The sequence below is a fragment of the Pristiophorus japonicus genome, chromosome 20 (assembly GCF_044704955.1).
Source record: "Pristiophorus japonicus isolate sPriJap1 chromosome 20, sPriJap1.hap1, whole genome shotgun sequence".
In the NCBI taxonomy this organism is placed as follows: Eukaryota; Metazoa; Chordata; class Chondrichthyes; family Pristiophoridae; genus Pristiophorus; species Pristiophorus japonicus.
The window spans coordinates 20788318-20812593 of record NC_091996.1 but is presented as its reverse complement, the minus strand read 5'-3'; the positions used below and the strand labels follow the sequence as shown (position 1 = coordinate 20812593).

Here is a 24276-nt window from a genome sequence, read left to right as displayed (position 1 = left end):
GTGGGTTGTTCAGGTAGTCTGTGAACCGCAGCCTCGTTTGGTCCAGGTGCTTTCTGCAAATTTGTCCATTGTCCAGTTTGACTACAAACACCCTACTCCCTTCTTTAGCTATCACCGTGCCCACGATCCACTTGGGACCATGTCCATAGTTTAGCACATACACAGGGTCATTCAGATCAATTTCCCATGACACAGTGGCGCGACCATCGTTTACATTTTGTTGCTGCCACCTGCTCTCTACCTGATCATACAGGTTGGGGTGAACCAGCGAGAGTCTGGTTTTAAGTGTCCTTTTCATGAGTAGCTCAGCCAGGGGCACCCCTGCGAGCAAGTGAGGTCTCGTGTGGGTTTGGAGTGAGCCTTCTGTGACTCGTTTAAGGCTCTGTTTGATGGTTTATTCTGCCTGCCCATTGGAGGCTGGTTTAAACGGGGCCGAGGTGACATGTTTGATCCCTTTGCAGGTCATGAATTCTTTAAATTCGGCACTGGTGAAACGTGGCCCGTTGTCACAGACCAGTGTGTCAGGCAGGCTGTTGGTGGCAAATATGGCCCTCAGGCTTTCAATGGTGGCGGTGCTTCCCGACATTATTTCACATTCAATCCATTTTGAAAAAGCATCCACCACCACCAGAAACATTTTACCGAGAAACGGGCCCGCATGGTCGACATGGGTCCTCGGCCATGGTGTGGAGGGCCAGGACCACAAACTTAGTGGTGCCTCTGGACGCGTTGCTGAACTGAGCACATACGCTGCATTGCCGTACACAGGACTCTTAAGTCAGAGTCGATACCGGGCCACCACACGTGGGATCTGGCTATCGCTTTCATCATTACTATACCCGGATGTGTGCTGTGGAGATCCGAGATGAACATCTCCCTACCTTTTTTTGGCAGCACGACACGGTTACCCCACAACGGGCAGTCTGCCTGAATGGACAGCTCGTCCTTTCGCCGCTGGAACGGCTTGATTGGCTCTTGCATTTCAACGGGGATGCTGGCCCAGCTCCCATGCAGTACACTGTTTTTTACTAGGGACAGCAGAGGATCTTGGCTGGTCCAAGTCCTAATCTGGGCCGTGACAGGTGATTTACCATTTTCAAACACTCCCATGACCATTAACAGGTCTGCGGGCTGCACCATCATCAACAAGTTTGCAGGCTGTGCCATTTCCACCCCCGTGGTGGGCAATGGTAGCCGACTGAGAGCATCCGCACAGTTCTCGGTGCCTGGCCTGTGGCGGATGGTATAGTTATACGCTGATAGCGCGAGTGCCCACCTTTGTATGCAGGCTGAGGCATTAGTATTTATCCCCTTGTTTTCAGCGAACAGGGATGTGAGGGGCTTGTGATCGGTTTCCAGCTCAAATTTGAGGCCAAACAGGTACTCAAGTGTTTGGGCACGCAAATGCCTCTATCGCAATCATGCTGTAGGCCCTCTCGGCTTTAGACAAGCTTCTGGAAGCATAGGCGACAGGTTGCAACTTCCCCGCAACACGTTAGCTTGTTGTAATACACACCCGACTCCGTACGACGACGCGTCACATGCTAGCACAAGTCTTTTGCATGTATTATACAATACAAGCAGCTTGTTGGAGCATAAAATGTTTCTGGCTTTCTCAAAAAGCAATTACTTGTTTTTTTCCCCATACCCAGTTCTCACCTTTGCGCAATAACTCATATAGGGGCTCGAAGAGGGTGCTTAACCCCGGTAGGTCGTTACCAATATAGTTGAGTCCCAGGAACGACCGCAGCTCCGTGACGTTCTGTGACCTGGGTGCATTCCTGATAGCCTCTGTCTTGCCGTCTGTGGGCCGACTGCCGTCCGCCGTGATCTTTCTCCCCAAAAACTCCACTTCTGTTGCCATGAAGACGCATTTCGATCTCTTCAGCCGCAGCCCTCCGCGCTCCAGTCGCTGGAGGACCGCCTCCAGGTTTTGTAGGTGCTCGACGGTGTCCCGACCGTGACCAATATGTCGTCCTGAAAAACCACCGTGTGTGGTACCGACTTGAGTAGGCTCGCCATGTTTCTCTGGAAGATCGCTGCGGGCAACCAAATTCCAAACGGGCATCTGTTGTAGATATACAGTCCCTTGTGCGTGTTGATGCAGGTGAGGCCCTTCGAAGACTCCTCCAGCTCCTGCGTCATATAGGCCGAAGTCGGGTCGAGCTTGGTGAACGTCTTGCCTCCTGCCAGCGTCGCAAATAGGTCACCTGCCTTGGGTAGCGGGTATTGGTCCAGTAGCGAGAAACGATTGATAGTTACTTTATAATCGTCGCAAATCCTGACCGTGCCATCACTTTTGAGTACTGGAACAATCGGGCTGGCCCACTCGCTGAATTCCACTGGGGATGCCCTCGCGTTACAGCCTGTCTAGCTTGATTTCCACACTCTCCCTCATCATGTGAGGTACCGTTCGCGCCTTGTGGTGAATGGGTTGTGCCTCTGGGACCAAGTGGATCCGCACCTTCGCCCCGGAAAAGTTTCCAATGTTTGGCTCAAAAAGGGAAGGAAATTTGTTAAGAACCTAGATACATGAGGCCTCATCGACATGTGATAGCACTCGGATGTCATCCCAGTTCTAGCGGATTTTGCCCAGCCAGCTCCTTCCAAGCAGCGTGGGGCCATTGCCCGGGACAATCCAGAGTGGCAGTTTGTGCACCGTGCTCTCGTAGGTGACCTTGACCATGGCGCTGCCCAGGACAATAATGAGCTCTTTGGTGTACGTTCTCAGTTTTGTGTGGATGGGGCTCAGGCCTGTTCTGAGTGCCTTGTTGCACCACAGTCTCTCAAGCATCTTTTTACTCATGATGGATTGGCTAGTGCCAGTGTCCAGTTCCATGGCTACGGATAAGCCATTCAATTTTACATTTATCATTATAGGTGGACATTTCGTCAAAAATGTGTGCACCCAGTGTACTTCAGCATCTGCCTCCTCTCTGAGGCTCGAAATTGCTTTGATCCATCATGGGCCGATCTTCCTATGCCACGTGGTGGTTAGCAGGTTTTGCAGAGCTTGCAGCTCGTTTTCAAGCTCGTTGGAGGTGCCCCATTGTTCCACAGCTCTTGCAAACATACCCTTTGAAGCGGCATGAATAGGCTGAATGGAAGCCTCCACAACGCCAACAAGCTGTGAATTGCCTTGCATTCATTCTTTGTTGTAGACTCCGAGTCATCTGGGTCACCTGAGGCCTGCAGGCAATTGCAGACTCCTGGTTTCTGCCCTGTACATTTCTGCTCGCAAACACAGTTCCAGTTAATTTATGAACATTGCTAGCACTTGTATGCTGAGAGATTTGTTTGGTGTTATCACTGGTGGACATAAACGCCTGTGCTATCGCAATGGCCTTGCTGAGGGTCGGTGTCTCTACAGTCAAAAGTTTTTGTAGGATAGTCTCGTGGCCAATGCCTAGTACAAAAAAGTCTCTGAGCATTTGCTCCAGGTAGCCATCAAACTCTCATTGTCCTGCAAGTCGCCTTAGCTCGGCGACGTAGCTCGCCACTTCCTGACCTGGCACGTGTAGAACCGATACCTTGCCATCAGCACGCTCTCCCTCGGTTTAAGATGCTCCCAAACCAGTGTACACAGCTCCTCATACGACTTATCTGTGGGTTTCACCGGAGCCAGAAGATTCTTCATGAGGCTGTAGGTCGGTGCCCCGCAGACCGTGAGGAGGACCGCTCTCCTTTTTTCAGCGCTTCCTTCTCCGTCTAGCTCGTTGGCTACAAAGTACTGGTCTAGCCGTTTGACATAGGCTTCCCAGTCCTCACCCTCCGAGAACTTCTCCAGGATGCCTACAGTTTGCTGCATCTTTGCGTTGGATTCGTATTCTCGTCGCCAGTTATTGTGTTCCGAACACAGATGAGGCTGCACACAGGGAGGTTAAAGTAACAATGACCTCAGTCTTTAATCAGACACTCCAGAGTGAGTAACAGGCCTTAAGGGCCGGCTTGTATACAGTGCTCCCAAGGGATGCTGGGATTCCTTGGGACTTCAGGGGATGAGCTCCCTGGTGGCGGAACATGGGAGTGCATGCTTTACATACACACAACACCTTCATCTAAATCATTAATGTATATTGTAAAGAGTTGGGGTCCCAACACTGAGCCCTGCGATACTCCTAGTCACTGCCCGCCATTCTGAAAAGGACCCGTTTATCCTGACTCTCTGCTTCATGTATGCCATCCAGTTCCATATCCACATCAGTACATCCCTCCCAATACCATGTGCTTTGATTTTGCACACCAATCTCTTGTGTGGGACCTTGTCAAAAGCCTTTTGGAAAGTCCAAATACACCACATCCATTGGTTCTCCCTTGTCCATTTTGCAAGTTACATCCTCAAAAAATTCCAGTAGATTTGTCAAGCAGGATTTTCCTTTCATAAATCCATGCTGAATTGGACAGATCCTGTCACTGCTTTCCAAATGTGCTGCTATTTCATCTTTAGTAATTGATTCCAACATTTTCCCCACTACTGATGTCAGGCTACCCGGTCTATAATTACCCGTTTTCTCTCTCCCTTTTTTAAACAGCGGTGTTACATTAGCTACCCTCCAGTCCATCAGAACTGATCCAGAGTTGATAGACTGTTGGAAAATTATCACCAATGCATCCACTATTTCTATGGCCACTTCCTTAGTCTGCATCCCAGAGTACTTATCATGGCCCCGTGGATTTATCGGCCTTCAATCCCATCAATTTCCCTAACACAATTTCCCGCTTTATAAGGATATCTTTCAGTTCCTCCTCCTTACTAGACCCTCGGGCCCCTAGTATTTCCGGAAGGTTATTTGTGTTTTCCTTTGTGAAAACAGAACCGAAGTATTTGTTTAACTGATGCGCCATTTCTTTGTTCCCCATTATAAATTCACCTCAGTCTGACTGCAAGGGACCTATGTTTGTTTTCACTAATCTTTTTCTCTTCACATATCTATAGAAGCTTTTGCAGTCAGTTTTTATGTTCCCAGCAAGCGTCCCCTCTTACTCTATTTTCCCCCTCCTAATTAAACACTTTGTCCTCCTCTGCTGTATTACAAATTCTCCCAGTCCTCAGGTTTGCTGCTTTTTCTGGCCAATTTATATACCTCTTCCTTGGATTTAACACTATCCTTAATTTCCCTTGTTAGCCACGGTTGAGCCATCTTCCCCGTTTTATTTTTACTCCAGACAGGGATGTACAATTGTTGAAGTTTATCCATGTGATCTTTAAATGTTTGCCATTGCCTATCCACCATCAACCCTTGAAGTATCACTCGCCAGTCTATTCTAGCCAATTTACGTCTCATACCATCGAAGTTACCTTTCCTGAAGTTCAGGACGTTAGTCTCTGAATTAACTGTGCCACTCTCCATCTTAATAAAGAATTCTACCATATTATGGTCACTTTTCCCCAAGGGGCCTCGCACAACAAGATTGTTAATTAGTCCTTTCTCATTACACGTCATCCAGTCTAGGATGGCCAGCCCTCTAGTTGGTTCCTTGACATATTGATCTAGAAAACCATCCCTAATACACTCCAAGAAATCCTCCTCCACCGCATTGCTACCAGTTTGGTTAGCCCAGTCAATATGTCGATTAAAGTCGCCCATGATAACTGCTGTACCTTTATTGCACGCATCCCTAATTTCTTGTTTGATGCTGTCCCCATCCTCATTACTACTGTTTGGTGGTCTGTACAGAACTCCCACTAGCGTTTTCTGCCCTTTGGTATTCCGTAGTTCCACCCATACAGATTCCACAGCATCCAAGCTAATATCTTTCCTTACTATTGCATTCATCTCTTTAACCAGCAATGCCACCCCACCTCTTTTTCCTTTCTGTCTATCCTTCCTAAATGTTGAATACCCCTGGATGTTGAGTTCCAGCCTTGGTCACCCTGGAGCCATGCCAATTACATCATATCCGTTAACTGATATTCCACAGTTAATTCGAATACTCCTCGCATTGAGGCACAGAGCCTTAAGGCTTTTCTTTTTAACACCCTTTGCCCCTTTAGGATTTTGCTGTAATGTGGCCCTTTTTGCTTCTTGCCGTGGGTTTCTCTGCCCTCCACTTTTACTTTTACTTCTTTCTATCTTTTGCTTCTGCCCCCGTTATACTTCCCTCTGTCTCCCTGCATAGGTTCCCATCCCCCTGCCATATTAGTTTAACTCCTCCCCAACAGCACTAGCTAACACTCCCCCTAGGACATTGGTTCCGGTCCTGCCCAGGTGCAGACCATCCGGTTTGCACTGGTCTCACCTCTCCCAGAACCGGTTCCAATGTCCCAGGAATTTGAATCCCTCCCTTCTGCACCACTCCACAAGCCACGTATTCATCTGAGCTATCCTGCGATTCCTACTCTGACTAGCACGTGGCACTGGTAGCAATCCTGAGATTACTACTTTTGAGCTCCTAGCTCCCTAAATTCGTCTTGTCGGACCTCGTCCCATTTTTTAATCTATATCGTTGGTACCTATATGTACCACGACAACTGGCTGTTCACCCTCCCCCTTCAAAATATCCTGCACCCGCTCCGGGACACCCTTGACCCTTGCACCAGGGAGGCAACATACCATCCTGGAGTCTCGGTTGCGGCCGCAGAAACGTCTGTCTATTCCCCTTACAATAGAATCCCCTATTAATATAGCTCTCCCACTCTTTTTCCTTCCCTCCTGTGCAGCAGAGCCACCCACGGTGCCATGGACTTGGCTGCTACTGCCCTCCCCTGATGAGTCATCCCCCTCAACAGTACCCGAAGCAGTGTATCTGTTTTGCAGGGGGATGACTGCAGGGGACCCCTGCACTACCTTCTTTCCACTGCTCTTCCTGTTGGTCACCCACCCTCTATCTGGCTGTCTAACCTTTACCTGCGGTAAGATCAACTCACTAAACGTGCTATTCACGTCATTCTCAGCATCGTGGATGCTCCAGAGTGAATCCACCCGCAGTTCCAGTGCCGCAATGCGGTCTGTCAGGAGCTGCAGCCGGATACACTTGCCGCATATGTAGTCGTCGGGGACACAAAGCGCCCCTGACTTCCCACATAGTACAGGAGGAACATAACATGTGTCTGAGCTCTCCTGCCATGACTTTACCCCTAGATTAACTTAATTTGGCAACAATAATGCTAAAGGTTACTTACTGATAAAGAAAAGAACAAGAAAAAACTACTCACCAATCACTTTATACATTTAGTCTGCTGCAGCAATGTAGTTGAATACAGATTGTTAAACATGAATGGAGTTTTTGGAGAAATTATGAATTCTCTCCCCAAATGTGTTTTTTTTTTGTAAAGCTGTAAAGAGGTGAAAGCTGGTGGATTTATGAAGATCATCTGAGTGAGGCAATTAAAAAGCATAAAAGAACAAAAGGGTGTTAAAATATCTAAGTACGGCGGTGAAAAGGTACAGGAAGGAAAATGAGGTGTGGTGGGTGAGAATAAGGGGGACTTTGTCATTTAGGCAGGGAGAGCAGAAGCCGAAGAAATGCGGTCGAAATGGGCCCTGTTGACTACAGCCAAGTGGAAGCCATGACTGAGGAAACTGGAACATTTCAGAAGCTTTGGTGTGAACGTGGACTCGTCAGAGCAAATGTGATTGAAATGGTGAAAGGGGTATTTGGGAAGAATAATAATAATAGGTAGTTGTGAGAGTCTGTGGGCTTGTAATAGATGTCAATGGAAAGTTAATTGCTGGAATATACACAGCGAGATGTCCAAGAAAAGCAGAGAAGAATAAAGGTTAGGGGAGAATGGACATTGGAAGTTAAGTTAATGAAATTCTCAAGATCAGAGTGAGAACAGGAAATGGGATGGACATGGTCAAAGCCATCAGTGTAATGTAGATTGAAGTCCAGAAAGGGGCCAAAGTAGGATTGAAACAAAGATTGTTCAATATATCAAAGTTGTTAGGGTGAGCACAAATTCAGCCAAGTAGTGATGGAAGGGAAACAGTTGGGATACTATTTAAGGAAGAAGCAGAGGGCCTGAAAACCGTTGTGGTGAAAAGGAGATAACTGGGACCAGAGAACCTGACAGCTATGGAGGGCATCCAATAAAACCATGGAAGGGGGGGGGTGGGGGTGTGGAGGAGAGAGAGAATGGAGACGAGGAGATTAGTTCAGTGGGCAGGAGCAAGGCACATGGCCCAAGCAGATTTCAGCCACAGGCCCACCTTCTGGCTGTGTCAACAGGGAGGAAATATGAGTGCTATTTCAAGTCTCAAGGGCCTGCAACTGTGCTTTGAGCCACCAAGATCGGGGCCTTCTGCCCCCTTCCAGAGTGTAGAAATCAGAAGGACGGTACAGGAAATCATCTGGGGGGATTAAATAACGACATTTGCCTTCATGTCTTTAGTCTGCCCTTGGAATCCTCAAGATCCTCTGGTTGGCAGGGGTCTGATGACAAGTTCTTGCTCCAACTTTTGGCAGGTGCCCTTCTGCTGGGACGCCATGAGTAGACTCATCAGAAAATGAGATGTGAGATGATGAACAGGTTACTAAAATGCCAATGCTGATTATGTATCCTGTGATATGCTTTTCTTGTGTTATAAGTTTCAATACGTGTAACAATCTAAAAGACATGCTACAATTTTTACTTTGCTACTATTACATTCCAGGAGTATACACAGACGAGTTGAGATGTGTGCATTGAGGAATATTAGTAAAATGTCTTGGTTTATGAGTTATTGTTTTGTTTGTACAGATTTACCCCAGTTTTTCATCACATTACAAAATCTTTACACTTCACCCAGTGATTGAGTTCTGCTAACACCATGAGGAAAAGAACTTCACAACGATTGGTAATCAACAGACTTCAAACATCTAGAAGTGATATGCACAGCCCAGTAGTTTTAAGTCGAAGAACTGCATCACCTTCCCCAGCCAGTAGACCTCCGACTCCAGAATTATACAATTCTAGAGGCTCTGGTGCGCAGCAACTTGACATCAGTGACGGAAGTGAAAGCGAATCTGCCATTACGTACTTTACCGGAAAGAGTAAGAATTTAGATGTTGCATATTATAAAATCTATCCAAATCCAGCCCAGATTTTCCTGGGGACTTACACCATTATAATGGCATGTTTACATCATCTGGTCCCTTGAATGGCACAAAAGAAAGGAAATTGTGGAGTAAGTTGCACGCTATCACTTATGGCACTCCATATTTTCCTCTGACTTTTTCCCTGTGTTGACAACAATGGCGATTGTGATTGCTGGATTGTCGTCATTTTTCACATCACTGCAGTGTGTTTTATACCTAATAGACCTTTTTCGCTCAAATGATCAAACATGAGCTGGCCTGAGGCTAAAGAACAGGCTCAATAAACCCCTGGAATCTCCATAATCAAATTTATGGCATGCTCTAAACTGAAAGAGACTGACTGATTCCACCGAGAAGTGATCATCCTGATGGAAGTAGCACTTTGGATGAGTGTCATACTGTGGATTTGCATTAAAAGATGATTTTCCAAACTTAAAATTGCCACCCAGTTGATTTCATGAAATTGTCGACAACAATGCCGCATCATTTTGGATTCGTTGCCATTCTCGGTGCGATGTATTCTCATTACAAATGCAGGAAAATATGGAGAAATTTATCGCCAGTGTGATCAGTGCGCTGGATGACTAAATGTACAGTGTAAGTCGCTGATCTTGTCATTGCAAGAAAATCTGGGCTATTGTGTTAATTGCAAGTAGCTATTTTGTAACTCAAGTAATAATTGACCATAGATCTGTGGATTCATGCTCACCACCAGATTTCTTTATTGTAAAGTTGCTTATTTATTTTGTTATACTACACGAAGACGTGGCATAAATAAAATTAGCAAAATGTATGTTGCAATTTGCGGGTGCTCTAAACAGTGATACAGTGCTACAACAGCTACGTTTATACCGAGCATTCCCAACAGTGAATTACCAGTATCAGCAATGCTCCTTGGATGGAGTGTTGAGCAGAAGCAAGGTGCTACCCTTCAGGCAGAGAGAAAAAAAGGCAAGAGTGACTGCATGGTGTTTTTTCTCTGTGTATCTTGTAAAGAGTGGTATTGGCACAAGTTATTTATCTGCCTTCTCAAACAGAGAATGGTGTTTAGATAAAACAAATAAGACCGATTACATCATTTTTTTAATGTACACCCCTCGAGCCTGCTCTGCCATTTAATAAGATCATGGCTGATCTGATCATGGACTCAGCTCCACTTCCCTGCCCGCTCCCCATAAAACTTTATTCCCTTATCGCTCAAAAATCTGTCTTTCTGCCTTAAATATATTCAATGACCCAGCCTCCACAGCTCTTTGAGGCAGAGAGTTCCTCAGATTTACCACCCTCAGAAGAAATTTCTCCTCATCTCAATTTTAAATGGGCGGCTCCTTATTCTGAGACGATGCCCCCTGGTTTTAGTTTCCCCTATGAGTGGAAATATCCTCCATGCATCCACCTTGTCGAGCCCCCTCATTATCTTATATGTTTCAATAAGATCACCTCTCATTCTTCTGAACTCCAATAAGTGTAGGCCCAACCTACTCAACTTAACTTCATAAGTCAACCCCCTCATCTCCGGAATCAACCGAGTGAACCTTCTCTGAACAGCCTCCAATGTAAGTATATCTTTCCTTAAATATGGAGACCAAAACTACATGCAGTACTCGAGGTGTGGCCTCACCAACACCTTGTACAGTTGTAGCAGGAGTTCTCTGCTTTTCTATTCCATCCCCCTTGCAATATAGGTCAACATTCCATTTGCCTTCCTGATTGCTTGCTGTACCTGCATACTAACTTTTTGTGTTTCATGTGCAAGGACTCCCAGGTCTCTCTGTACTGCAGCACTTTGCAATTTTACTCCATTTAAATTATAATTTGCTTTTCTATTTTTTTTTCTGCCAAAGTGGATAACCTCACATTTACCCACATTATACCCCATCTGCCAAATTGTTGCCCACTCACTCTACCTGTCTATATCCCTTTGCAGATTTTTTGTGTCTTCACAATTTGCTTTCATCAGCAAACTTGGCTACATTACACTTGGTCCCTTCATCCAAGTCATTAATATAGATTGTAAATAGTTGAGGCCCCAGCACTGATCCCTGCGGCACCCAACTAGTTACTTTTTGCCAAGTGGAAAATGACTCACTTATCCCGACCCTGTTTTCTGTTAGTTAGCCAATCCTCTATCCATTCTAATGTATTGCCTCCAACCCTGTGAAATTTTATCTTGTGCAGTAACCTTTTATGTGGCACCTTATCGAATGCCTTTTGGAAATCCAAATACACCACATCCGCTGGTTTCCCCCTTATCCACCCTGCTCGTTACATCCACAAAGAACTCCAGCAAATTTGTCAAACATGATTTCCCTTTCATAAAACCATGCTAACTCTGCTTGATTGAATTATGCTTTTCCAAATGTCCTGCTACTGCTTCCTTAATAATGGACTCCAGCATTTTGCCAACAAGATGTTCGGCTAACTGGAAAGGTAGACAAGAAGGGAAAGGAGGTGGGGTAGCTCTGTTAATAAAGGATGATATCAGGGCAGTTGTGAGAGACGATATTGGCTCTAATGAACAAAATGTTGAATCATTTTGGGTGGAGATTAGAGATAGTAAGGAGAAAAAGTCACTGGTGGGCATAGTTTATAGGCCCCCAAATAATAACTTCACGGTGGGGCGGACAATAATCAAGGGAGTAATGGAGGCATGTGAAAAAGGAACGGCAGTAATCATGGGGGATTTTAACCTACATATCGATTGGTCAAATCAAATAGCACGGGGTAGCCTTGAGGAGGAATTCATAGAATGCATATGGGATTGTTTCTTAGAACAATATGTTACAGGACCTACAAGGGAGCAAGCTATCTTAGATCTGGTCCTGTGTAATGAGACAGGAATAATAAACGATCTAGTAAAAGATACTCTCGGAATGAGTGATCACAGTATGGTTGAATTTGTAATACAGATTGAGGGTGAGGAAGTAGTGTCTCAAACGAGTGTACTATGCTTAAACAAAGGGGACTACATTGGGATGAGGGCAGAGTTGGCTAAAGTAGACTGGAAACACAGACTAAACGGTGGCACAATTGAGGAACAGTGGAGGACTTTTAAGGAGCTCTTTCATAGTGCTCAACAAAAATATATTGCAGTGAAAAAGAAGGGCGGTAAGAGAAGGGATAACCAGCCGTGGATAACCAAGGAAATAAAGGAGAGTATCAAATTAAAAACCAATGCGTGTAAGGCAGCCAAGGTTAGTGGTAAACTAGAAGATTGGGAAAATTTTAAACGACAGCAAAGAATGACTAAGAAAGCAATAAAGAAAGGAAAGATAGATTATGAAAGTAAACTTGCGCAAAACATAAAAACGGATAGTAAAAGCTTTTGCCGATTATATAAAACGGAAAAGAGTGACTAAAGTAAATGTTGGTCCCTTAGAAGATGAGAAGGGGGATTTAATAATGGGAAATGTGGAAATGGCTGAGACCTTAAACAATTATTTTGCTTCGGTCTTCACAGTGGAAGACACGAAAACCATGCCAAAAATTGCTGGTCACGGAAATGTGGGAAGGGAGGACCTTGAGATAATCACTATCACCTAGCGGAGTAGTGCTGGACAGGCTAATGGGACTCGAGGTAGACAAGTCCCCTGGTCCTGATGAAATGCATCCCAGGGTATTAAAAGAGATGGCGGAAGTTATAGCAGATGCATTCGTTACAATCTACCAAAATTCTCTGGACTCTGGGGAGGTACCAGCAGATTGGAAAGCAGCTAATGTAATGCCTCTTTTTTTTTTAAAAAGGGGCAGACAAAAGGCAGGTAACTATAGGCCGGTTAGTTTAACATCTGTAGTGGGGAAAATGCTTGAAGCTATCATTAAGGAAGAAATAGCGGGACATCTAGATAGGAATAGTGCAATCAAGCAGATGCAACATGGATTCATGAAGGGGAAATCATGCTTAACTAATTTACTGGAATTCTTTGAGGATATAACGAGCATGGTGGATAGAGGTGTACCGATGGATGTGGTGTATTTAGATTTCCAAAAGACATTCGATAAGGTGCCACACAAAAGGTTACTGCAGAAGATAAAGGTATGTGGAGTCAGAGGAAATGTATTAGCATGGATCGAGAATTGACTGGCTAACAGAAAGCAGAGAGTCGGGATAAATGGGTCCTTTTCGGGGTGGAAATCGGTGGTTAGTGGTGTGCCACAGGGATTGGTGCTGGGACCACAACTGTTTACAATATACATAGATGATCTGGAAGAGGGGACAGAGTGTAGTATAACAAAATTTGCAGATGACACAAAGATTAGTGGGAAAGCGGGTTGTGTAGAGGACACAGAGAGGCTGCAAAGAGATTTAGATAGGTTAGGCGAATGGGCTAAGGTTTGGCAGATGGAATACAATGTCGGAAAATGTGAGGTCATCCACCTTGGGGGGGGGGGGGGGAGGAAACAGTAAAAGAGAATATTATTTGAATGGGGAGAAATTACAACACGCTGCGGTGCAGAGGGACCTGGGGGTCCTTGTGCATGAATCTCAAAAAGTTAGTTTGCAGGTGCAGCAGGTAATCAGGAAGGTGAATGGAATGTTGGCCTTCATTGCGAGAGGGATGGAGTACAAAAGCAGGGAGATCCTGCTGCAACTGTACAGGGTATTGGTGAGGCCGCACCTGGAGTACTGCGTGCAGTTTTGGTCACCTTACTTAAGGAAGGATATACTAGCTTTGGAGGGTGTACAGAGACGATTCACTAGGCTGATTCCGGAGATGAGGGGGTTACCTTATGCTGATAGATTGAGTAGACTGTGTCTTTACTCGTTGGAGTTCAGAAGGATGAAGGGTGATCTTCTAGAAACATTTAAAATAATGAAAGGGATAGACAAGATATAGGCAGTGAGGTTGTTTCCATTGAACGGGGAGACTAGAACTAGGGGGCACAGCCTCAAAATACGGGAGAGCCAATTTAAAACTGAGTTGGGAAGGAATTTCTTCTCCCAGAGGATTGTGAATCTGGAATTCTCTGCCCAAGGAAGCAGTTGAGGCTAGCTCATTGAATGTATTCAAATCACAGATAGATAGATTTTTAACCAATAAGGGAATTAAGGGTTATGGGGAGAGGGCGGGTAAATGGAGCTGAGTCCATGGCCAGATCAGCCATGATCTTGTTGAATGGTGGAGCAGGCTCGAGGGGCTAGATGGCCTACTCCTGGCCTCACGTTTCCTCATGATTTGCTCCTGATTTTTAAGAGCAACTGGTGTAGAATGGAGTATCTTCGAAATCGGAATTCTCCACATTTAGTTTTCTGCAGTTCTAGTCAGATAGAACAGTTTCACTTTGGAACAGAATTTTTTTTTCAAAAGGGGGCGTGTCCGGCCACTGACACCTGATTTCAAAGTTTCCACAGTGAAAACGTACTCCAAACTAACTTAGAATGGAGTAAGTGAAGATTTTTGTACGCTTGAAAAAACCTTGTCTACACTTTAAAAAATCAGGCACAGGTTACAAATTAGGCGTAGGGAACGAGGTGGGGGGAAGGGAAGTCATTAAATTCTACAATCAATCCTTAGTTATACTTATACAAATATTATACAAATAAATCCAACCTGAATAAAAATTTATAAGCAAAGAAAAGATTAAATAAGCCATGTTCCTACCTGTATGAAAGTGCTTCAGGCAGGCCTTTCAGGCAGCGGTGTGGCGTCAGTGTCTCGACGGCAGCGGCAGCAAGCAGCCTTCGAGCTGAGCTGCAGTGCTTGAGGCAGGGGTGTAGCGTCAGTGTCTTGTCTCGACGGCAGCGGCAGGCAGCAAGCAGCCTTCGAGCTGAGCTGCGGTGCTGAGGCAGGCCTTCATTCCCCACGAAGATGCAGCACCCGGACGGACTTGAGGCCATTCGGCCATGGGATTGCAGCGGCGTCAGTGGCTGGCCGGGAGCTGAAGAAACAACAGCAGCAGCCTTCGAGCTGTGAGGGGGACTGACTGAGGCCATTTGGACAGGAAGAGGCAGCCACATCGACATCTTTATATTTAAATTTGCAGAATGGGTGCTGCATTGTCAACACCACATATTATGCAATGGTTTGCTTCCTCATGCAAGAAATTCTTTGTTCTTGGTGGACGTTGATCCATTGCAAAGTTGAATTGGCACTTTTATTTCTCCAAACACACAGTCCTTAATTTGCAGGCACCGGTTCTGCAAGTTTAGCAGTGAAAAGCTGAACTCACTGATTTCAGCAAGTGATTTATTCAGCAGTGCTGCTAAAAGCACTCCCTCACACAAAGAAATATCAAGAAAATTAAAATACAAGCCTTTGCAGGGGTCCAAGAAACAAATCTTCACTTTTTCTGCAGTACTTTTAAAAATGGCCGAGTGCCAATGTTTACTTCAGACTGCGCGAACGCTCCAACGCGCACGCGCAGGGTTGCCGGCACCAAGAAGCCTCATTTCAATTGTACCGGCCCCCTCCTACTTACAAAATCGGCGCGAGTGGTAGGCTCTGCCCCCTGTGCGCCGCGCCAAGCAGACATCGAGCTCCAAGGAGCTCGAGAATACCGCACTTTTTTTCCGGTGCCATTTTCGGCGCGGAAAACAGGCGCCCAGTTCTGAGGTGCGCCTTTTTCGCCGCGTGTGGAAACTTGGGGCCCCTGTTCCTAGTTCTTATGGTCTATAGTTTTCTGCTTTCTGTCTGCTTCCTTTTTTAAATAGGGGTGTTACATTGGCGGTTTTCCAATCCGCTGGGACCGCCCCATAATCCAGGGAATTTTGGTCTATTACAACCACTATCTCTGTCGCCATCTCTAAGATCCTAGGATACAAACCATCAGGTTCAGGAGACTTGTCTGCCTTTAGACCCATTATTTTACTGAGTACTACTTTAGTGGTAGTGATTGCATTCATTTCCTCCCTCCCTATAGCACCTTGATTATCTACTATTGGGATGTTTTTAGTGTCTTCTACCGTGAAGACCGATACAAAATATTTGTTCAAAGTCTTTGCTATTTCCCTGTTCCCCATTATTAATTTCCCAGTCTCATCCTCTAGGAGACCAACATTTACTTTAGCCACTCTTCCTTTTTATGTACCTGTAGAAACTCTTACTATCTTTTTTTATATTTTGTGCTCATTTACTTTAATCATCTATCTTCTGCCCCCCCCCTCCCTTTTTTTTTGTCGTTCTTTGCTGGCTTTTAAAAGCTTCCAAATCCTCTAGCCTCCCATTAGTCTTGGCTACATTGTATGCCCTTGTTTTCAATTTAATACCATCCTTTATTTCCGTAGTTAGCCACAGATGGTTATCCCTTCTCTTACAGTCTTTCCTTCTCATTGGGATATATTTTTGTTGAGAGTTATGACATATCTCCTTAAATGTCTGCACTGCTCATCAACTGTCCCACACTTTAATCTATTTTCCCAGTCCACTTTAGCCAACTCTGCTTCATACCTTTTGTAGTCTCCTTTTAGTTAAACTTAGGACACTGGTTGAGATCCAACTTTCTCACCCTCCAAGTGAATTTTAAATTCAACCATGTTAAGGTCACTCATTCCTAGAGGATCCTTTACTAGGAGATTGTTTATTAATCCTGTCTCATTACACAGTACCAGATCTAACATAGCTGCTCCCTGGTTGGTTCCGCAATGTACTGTTCAAGGAAACTATCCCGGATACACTCTATGAACTCTTCCTCAAGGCTACCCTGGCCAATTTGCTTTGTCCAATCAATATGAAAGTTAAAATCGGCCATGATTATTGCCGTTCATTTTTTTACAAGCCTCCATTATTTCTTGATTTATATTCCGTCCAACAGTGCAGCAACTGTTAAGGGCCTATAGACTACGACCACCAGCGACTTTTTCCCCTTATTATTCCTTATCTCCACCCAAACTGATTCAACATCTTGATCTTCTGAGCCAATGTCGTTTCTCACTAATGCACTGCTCTCATCCTTTATTAACGGAGCTACCCCATCTCCTTTTCCTTTCTGTCTGTCCTTCCGAATTGTCAAATAACCCTGAATATTTAGTTCCCAGTCTTGGTCACCTTGCAGCCATGTCTCTAACGGCTATCAGGTCATTTCCATTTGTATCTCTTTGTGCCGTGCTGAGCTCTATTGATTCTTTCTTCCTTTGACTGGACCAAAAGAAACCTTCCCTTCCAGCTCCAGAACAGACACCAGGATCACCAGAGTATAGCTTTGCATTGATGAAATGCACAGTGCAATTGTCACAATTGTACCCATTCAGATTACTCCATGTGTGTGAATTAAAATGTACACTATTTTTAAATGCCACTATTCTCATTTAAGTCACTTGAATCTATTTAAATCCAACAGAATGCATTGATGTAGCATCTGTTTACTGAATTCCGTTGAAACTTTACTTTTCATATTCATGTAAATCAGATTGTTGTGAAGAACTTAAAAAAACATCAAGAAATAGGACTGTTTACAGCTCAGAATAATTACAGTTTGGATTGAAAAACTGAAAACATCAAGCCTTTTGGCCCTTAATTGTTAAATCTAATTAAGATATTTGCTCCAGAATTTATTGTTTGGAAACATCATGAACCATGTACTTATTTCGTTTGGGGCAGCCCTTTTGCAGGAAAATTATATATTGGTTGAGTGTAAACTTTGGAATCCTTTTCTCTTATTTTCAGATGCAGTCACTAAAAGACCAGGGGTCCGATACATCACTGAGGACTTGATCAAAAAACAGTCAAAACAAGAACAGTTTAGTTCTGTGCATTCACTCAACCTTTGCCTGTCCAAGGGAGGGGGCAAAAAGTTTAAGGTAGTACATAGGATAAAGTTCACTGAAACAATGATGCAAATGTGACTTAAAGTAGTTTTCTGAAAAAATATAGTTCATGGTGATAGATTTAGATGAGGAAAGATGGGAGGAGGCTCGAGTGGAGCATAAACGCCGGCATGGACTGGTTGGGACGAATGGCCTGTTTCTATATAATCCTATTCCAATAGGAGACATACACTGCTGAGATTTTAATAGTAATCCAGGAATTTCTACAATCTAGACAATGCTCTCTAGTCTTGGGACTCCTACAACATTATGTGTTGCCCAGTTCCATCTAGCTTAGTGCAGAGCTGTTTTACATATTGGCCCGAAAATTACGGTTGGAGGCTTCCTGCAGGTGGACGCCTCCGACCGAAAAAATGTTTCCGAAAGTACCTGGTGGTCCCTGACGAACGTATACTTACGATCCGAGGCCTAGATGCGCAGCCCAGGCCTAGATGTGCAGCCCATGTATGGGCTCACGCATCCCAGGAATGTAAGCGCGGCCTGGACCACCAATCACAATATTCTCATTGATAATAGGAGCTCCGCTTGTACAAGCTCCCATTACTATCGATGACAATACTCCTACAAATACAAATACAATACAATAAATACAAATAAAAAAGTCTCACATATTTAAAATTAATTGAAATTCAATGTTTTAGAATTTTTTTTTTAATTTTTAAAATGTTTTAATAAAAATAAACCTATCTTGATGGACAGGGTTTTTAATATAACAATTAGTGATAACATTTAATTTTTCTACGTTTTAAAACTCTTGTGCTGGTAAAAGTAGGATATAGGCCTGCTTTGAGGCATAAGAGCTTGAAGGACATTCGCTGGGCAAGAATTGGGCAAATAGCCCAAATCTCTGCCTCGCAAATGTCCTTCTCCCGAGGATGCGTGTGCTCTTTTGACCGATCGTAAATGCCGGATCTCGGCGCATGTGCATCGCGCATCGAGAACCGGTATTTGCGAGGCTTCTTCCGGTGCATGCGCACATTGGACGCACCCGGAGAGGCCTCAATTTTCAGGCCAATCTCTCGATGCTTGGGTATTCTTTTTAAAATTAGCACTGGATAAGCAAAACAGCAGACCATTGGCAAACAGTTCTGTGCTGTAGATCCAATTGTTAGGGTTTAATTTGATTAACAGGATACTTTAGTAACTGCTATTACCTAGTTTAGAGAGAGACACTTTTTAAAAACAGTTCCTTATAAATGCCTGTATAATAAAAACTATTAAATTCATGAGCTATTTATTGTTGATCCATCTCAACTTTATTCAGTAGTAGTGGAAATTGTATCTTAATAGATCATCTCATAACTTTTACACAATCTCCAGTCGATCTATGTAATGTAGTTTACAATAGTGTCATGGTGCTGTAAATCAGATGGACAATGTCTGTAGTGTTACTGTGTCATCATTTTCTTTTCCTATCTGTTTAGCCACTTAATTTTATGCAATCCTTGTCTAGCTGTAAGATACAGGAAAGTGAATCCAGTCCTCTGCCACGGATTCATATTTCCATTTCTGAATGTATTACTGTGCAAGGAGGCTTTGCATTCACTTTCTGACCTCGCAGAATGAGTGACCACTAAATCTGAAGTTTCTGGGCCATAATTAAAACATAAAAGATGGCTTGTCACGTTTTTAAACTTTAGGGCTGATTCTGTATTGGTTCAGCGGCTAGTCTTAAAAATGACATGCAGTGACCAATAATTGCTGCTCACTTGTAGCTGTTATGTCTTGAATAAAGAGTCAGACTAGATACTGCAAGCTCAAAGTAAGGTGTGACTGTAGTCCTTTATTACAGATCTCAGAGTGCCTCGCCAGCCTGTGGGGTCTCCTTATATACAAGTGCTCCCAAGGGATTGTGGGATCCCTTGGGACTCCAGGGGATAAGCCCTCTGGTGGTTAGACATGGTATTTACAGGTTTACATACATAACAGTAGCCCTGATACGCTGTTTGGGTTTTAAATTTTGCTCAGAATGTGCTATCACTTTATACAAGAATATTTCAGGATATGCTGCTAATTGGGTTTGAATATTTGTTTCTAACAGAGCTCAAACTCTCCACCAAAGGTGTGAATAAATGTCTTGGTCGCTGCGTGGCCAATTTCATTAAATTAAATTTCAGAATTTGTCGTAAGGTTGACCAAGATAAGGGAATACTTCTAGTATTTGTGTAAGATGTTCATAGCTGTGCAAAATAATTCTGCTATCTTAATTATTTGTTCTTGGAAGCCTGGAACTAGAGTACTTTTATCTGATATGTGATGTAGGATAGGTCTGATCTAATTAATGAGGAATATTTATAGATATAAAAATAATCCCCCAAGTCTTGTACTTGAGAGCATAATAATTTACATAAGATACAGGATCTAACTTCAGCAGTACTGTAAGTTGGAAAGTGCAGCACCAAGGGTGTAGAAAACATTTATCTCCAATTCTGTTTAGTTCCCATTCTAAACCATGGTGTGCAGGGAGCATCAAGCACAAATAATGTGTCTCCCTGAAAGAAGATGGAAAAGTTTTCTTTTGGCCGCCATTACTTGCCCTTCAGCAGAAAGCTTAAGTCCTAGAAAGCATCTACTTATTGAAAGAAAAATTGTGTAAATCAGGACAACACATGTCTTCTTTGGAGGCTAAATGTCATCGGGGGGTGGGTAATAAACTAGTACCTAACTTTCTAAGTTCTGGTGTTGTTAGCTAACAAATTCATAACATTTTATATTCAGTTTATAGAAAACTTGGAAAAATGCGAGCAGCTACAGGTCCTGAACCTGAACAACAATTTGATTGAGAAAATAGAAAAACTGAACAAACAGTTTAAACTACGTGAACTTAGTCTTTCATGCAACCGAATTCGGTGAGTAACTAGAGAAATGTGCTGTGCATTCACCAGGGAAACAAAGTGAATGGGGCAGCATAATTAGACCTGTGTGGTTGAATGGATGAAAGAAAATTTTAAAACAAAACAAACTGAAATTTGTATTTTTGATATTTGATGAACATTCAGTAGATCTTGCATGATAATACTACATGTGTATTGGTCCTAATTAAATATAAATCATACAGCTTGATTCTGTTTCTAATTAGATCATATTGAGAGCCTTCACACTGACTTTACATGCCTGGTCAGCAGATATATTTCATGTCGCCATTTAAAATAAACTGTATCCTAATTTTTCCTGCATGCAGTAAAATTGAAGGTCTGGAGCACATGGTGAACCTTCAGAATCTGAAGTTGGCTGAAAATTATATTGAACAAATTCCTGCTTGGGTTGGAAAGAAGTTGCGATCCCTTCGTGTCCTCAACCTCAAACAGAACAATATTACATTGGTATGTTGATTTCAATTATGCACATTTCAGAATTCATAGAAGATTGACTGTTGGGATTTGTATCTTTGAAAAATTAAATTGTGTCGAGGATTATGTTAAAAATTGTAATTTGTAGGATGTAGGTTAAGAGATGATATATTCATGTACTATTTCTCCTTTCACAATATACAAGTTTTCAAAGCTTCTAAACCAACAAATCTGTATACAACCAGTTCACAATTATAAGATACTGTCATTATCTGTTTCAAAGAAAATGAATACAGGGAAAACTGCAGCATACTTTAAAAAAACTGAACTTCAAATAATGAGTTGGCAAATAAGACACAACTTTGCAAAATTAAACCCCAAACTACCAAAAGCAAACATAATGTGAATCTCCAAATGTCAGGAGTGACACCTGAATATTTGAACTTTGCCTACGCAACTGACTGCAATATCAACCGTTCGGATTGCTCTTTTTCCTCCAGTATTACATAACTGAAGGCTCAATTCTACATTTAGTATTAGCACTGGAGTTTAAAAAACAAAACACCTCTTGTGAATCTGGGGTAAAAGGCATCTTTGTGTATCTCATGCGTATGGATAATTACTTTATTAGGTGTCACAACACAACTGGAAAATCTGTTGTTGGTACCTGTAGATAATCTGTAATTTGTGCATTTCCATTTCATCGCTGGACAGAAGGGGGCAAGGAAATAAGTAAAATTGAACTAAGAATGTTTTTTTTTGTCCATTGGGAACTCTTTGAATAATGTTATATTCAACTTAAAACAAGATAAAATTTCAGTTTTTGTTTTTTGCAGTGGCAAAATGATGCTTCTGTTTAGACAAGAAGATTTATCTTAATGACTTTATAAATAATACATTGGTTGCATTTCCTGTGAATGATCTAATAATTTTTATGTTTTATGGCTTAGCTCCAGGATGTAGCTAAACTGAAACCTTTGAAAGAGTTGACTTCACTAACCCTGGCAGATAATCCTTTAGCTCGTCTTCCACATTATCGATTGTATGTCATATATCATTTACGCTCATTGAATTGCTTGGATGGACAGCCAGTAACTATCCAGGAGAGGCAAGAGGCTCATGAACGATTTCATTTAGGTAAAAAAAAAATCCAGAAACATGTATGATTTTATCCTAATAATAATTGAACTGTGTTTGAATAATTGTGACATTAAATTAGCTATATAAATCTGGTGGTCAAGTACACTTTTTGTCTATAATTAGGTCCTCTAAATATAACAAAGATATGCTGATCAACTTGCTGTGCATTTCCAACATTTTCAGATTTCCTTTTAACCTACAATTAATGTGCATAGCCCTATTGATTTTTTTTTCTTTGTTTTTCTAATTGCTTAAATGGTAAATTCTGATTTAATTGAAAGAAAATGTTTGGGAAGCATCACAGATGCTGTAACTATCGGGGAACTAAATTATTATAATATGCATAGACATTAATCCATGTGATCTTTTTATTATTTTAATTGTTTCAATTGGCTGTTTGAGCTTCCTTACACTGCTAATTTCAATAGCATCTCAGCAATACTCCAAATGATGTCATCAGTACTTAGATTTTTTTTCCATCATATATCGTGATTTTTAAAGGGGGCACTGATAAGACTCCGTTTAAATTTTAGACTATGGGCTGGAACTTCGCCAACCTTGCGGCTGTTTTTTTTTCGGCGATATTTCACCATTTTGGGTGAAAAATGATGAACCGGTAATTTCGTAGAAGTCTTGCATCGGCGGTTTTTAAGTACCACTGGGGAGCAAGACTCGAAATAGCGCTTTTGCCAAAAATTTGCCTTAGCGGTGACCCATATTCTGCATGAAAAAAAACACCAGGGAAAACCTGCGTTGCAGCCCTTGGAACAGCAGTAGATATGAAGACCTGCAAAAATGGTAAGTTAAAGTTTTTATGTTTTAATTCTTTTGCAGCGATTCAATAGTTAAGTGTTTTGTGATGTTTTATTTTTGTTTTTTTTGAAAAAACATTTTTGGTGTTTTGCCCCCCTCCCAAGGCGCCTCTCGCAGTGGTAATCGGCCTCCGGCTAAAGTTTGCATGGATCGTGGTTTCCGCCGCAAATCCTCGTGCAATGCCGATTTTTACCGCTGGGCGTTTTTTTCCCCGAAACTTAGGCCTTAAAAAAAAAACTAGTGGAGCGATAGCGGCATACATTTATGCCGCTATCACCAGAAAACAAATTTCTAGCCCATGGAATTTTAATATCAATGACCCAACTTCTACTTGTGGAAGATACAACTAATAGTTTCTTTATTATTTACTTTCTTAAAAACTACATTTTCAAAAATTGATAAAAGGCATAACATTGCAAATGCTGGAAATCTGAAACAAAAACAAAATGCTGAAAACATATTTACCAGGCCAACATCTATAGAGGGAACAAGTTAACGTTTTGGGTGTAACCCTTCATTAGACCTGGAAAATAATTCAAGATGAATTGCATCCAAAAAGGAATAGAACAAAGGCAATGAGAGGAAAAGGAAAAAAACAGAATAAACACATGAGATGAAATATGTGTAGAATGACCTGAAAACAGCTGATAATTGCTGAAGTTATATTAACATGAGATAATAAGTATAATTAAAAAAATGTAAAGGTATTTAAGAGATACGCTGAACGTGTGAATAGCTGCCTGTATGGCAGGAAATGACAACAGCAGAAGTTGGCAAAGGGCACCAGATTCAGCAGCCCGAGAAGACAAAAGCGAGAGAGCACCAAGGTTGCAGACACCCACTTCCATCAGCACAGTGTTCTAGCCACAGTTCGCCACGTTCAAGCAACATTCTCCTCCCCAAATGCCGACGCACCCATCCCATAACAGCAGTGGGCACTATAGTTAATGTCTGAGGTTATTGAAGTCAATATTCAGTCATGCTTATGTTTTTGCTATATCTATGCAGAAGAACTAGAGAACCTAGAGATGGAACTGGAAAGGAAGATGAAGGAGATTGAGCGGATGGAACAGGAGCAATCCAAGGCAATAGAGAACATTAAAAAGCAAGAACAAGTGAACATGGCACTTAAACTGGAACACCAACAACAGAAGAGCAGCTGCAAAAAACTGGCGAGAGAGGTGGCGACCCAGAATGAGCTGGTATGACTGAGTTAATAATGATATTTAAGAAGGAAATAGGTAACAC

General features: G+C 42.7%; 1 protein-coding gene across 6 annotated transcripts in view; it reads left to right on the top strand.

Annotated features, from left to right (window-relative positions):
- cntrl (centriolin) overlaps positions 1-24276 on the top strand; it is a 149356-nt gene that overhangs the window by 2970 nt on the left and 122110 nt on the right. For 3 of the 6 annotated variants that reach the window (XM_070862588.1, XM_070862589.1, XM_070862592.1), the window contains 6 exons: positions 8684-8976; positions 17625-17758; positions 20504-20634; positions 20967-21108; positions 22026-22212; positions 24037-24230. In XM_070862588.1, the coding sequence (XP_070718689.1) occupies positions 8754-8976; positions 17625-17758; positions 20504-20634; positions 20967-21108; positions 22026-22212; positions 24037-24230 (1011 nt within the window). In that variant the 5' untranslated portion in view covers positions 8684-8753. Of the gene's footprint in view, positions 1-8683; positions 8977-17624; positions 17759-20503; positions 20635-20966; positions 21109-22025; positions 22213-22946; positions 23014-24036; positions 24231-24276 lie in introns of those variants that run through there. The other 3 variants (XM_070862591.1, XM_070862590.1, XM_070862593.1) reach the window with 2 other exon arrangements.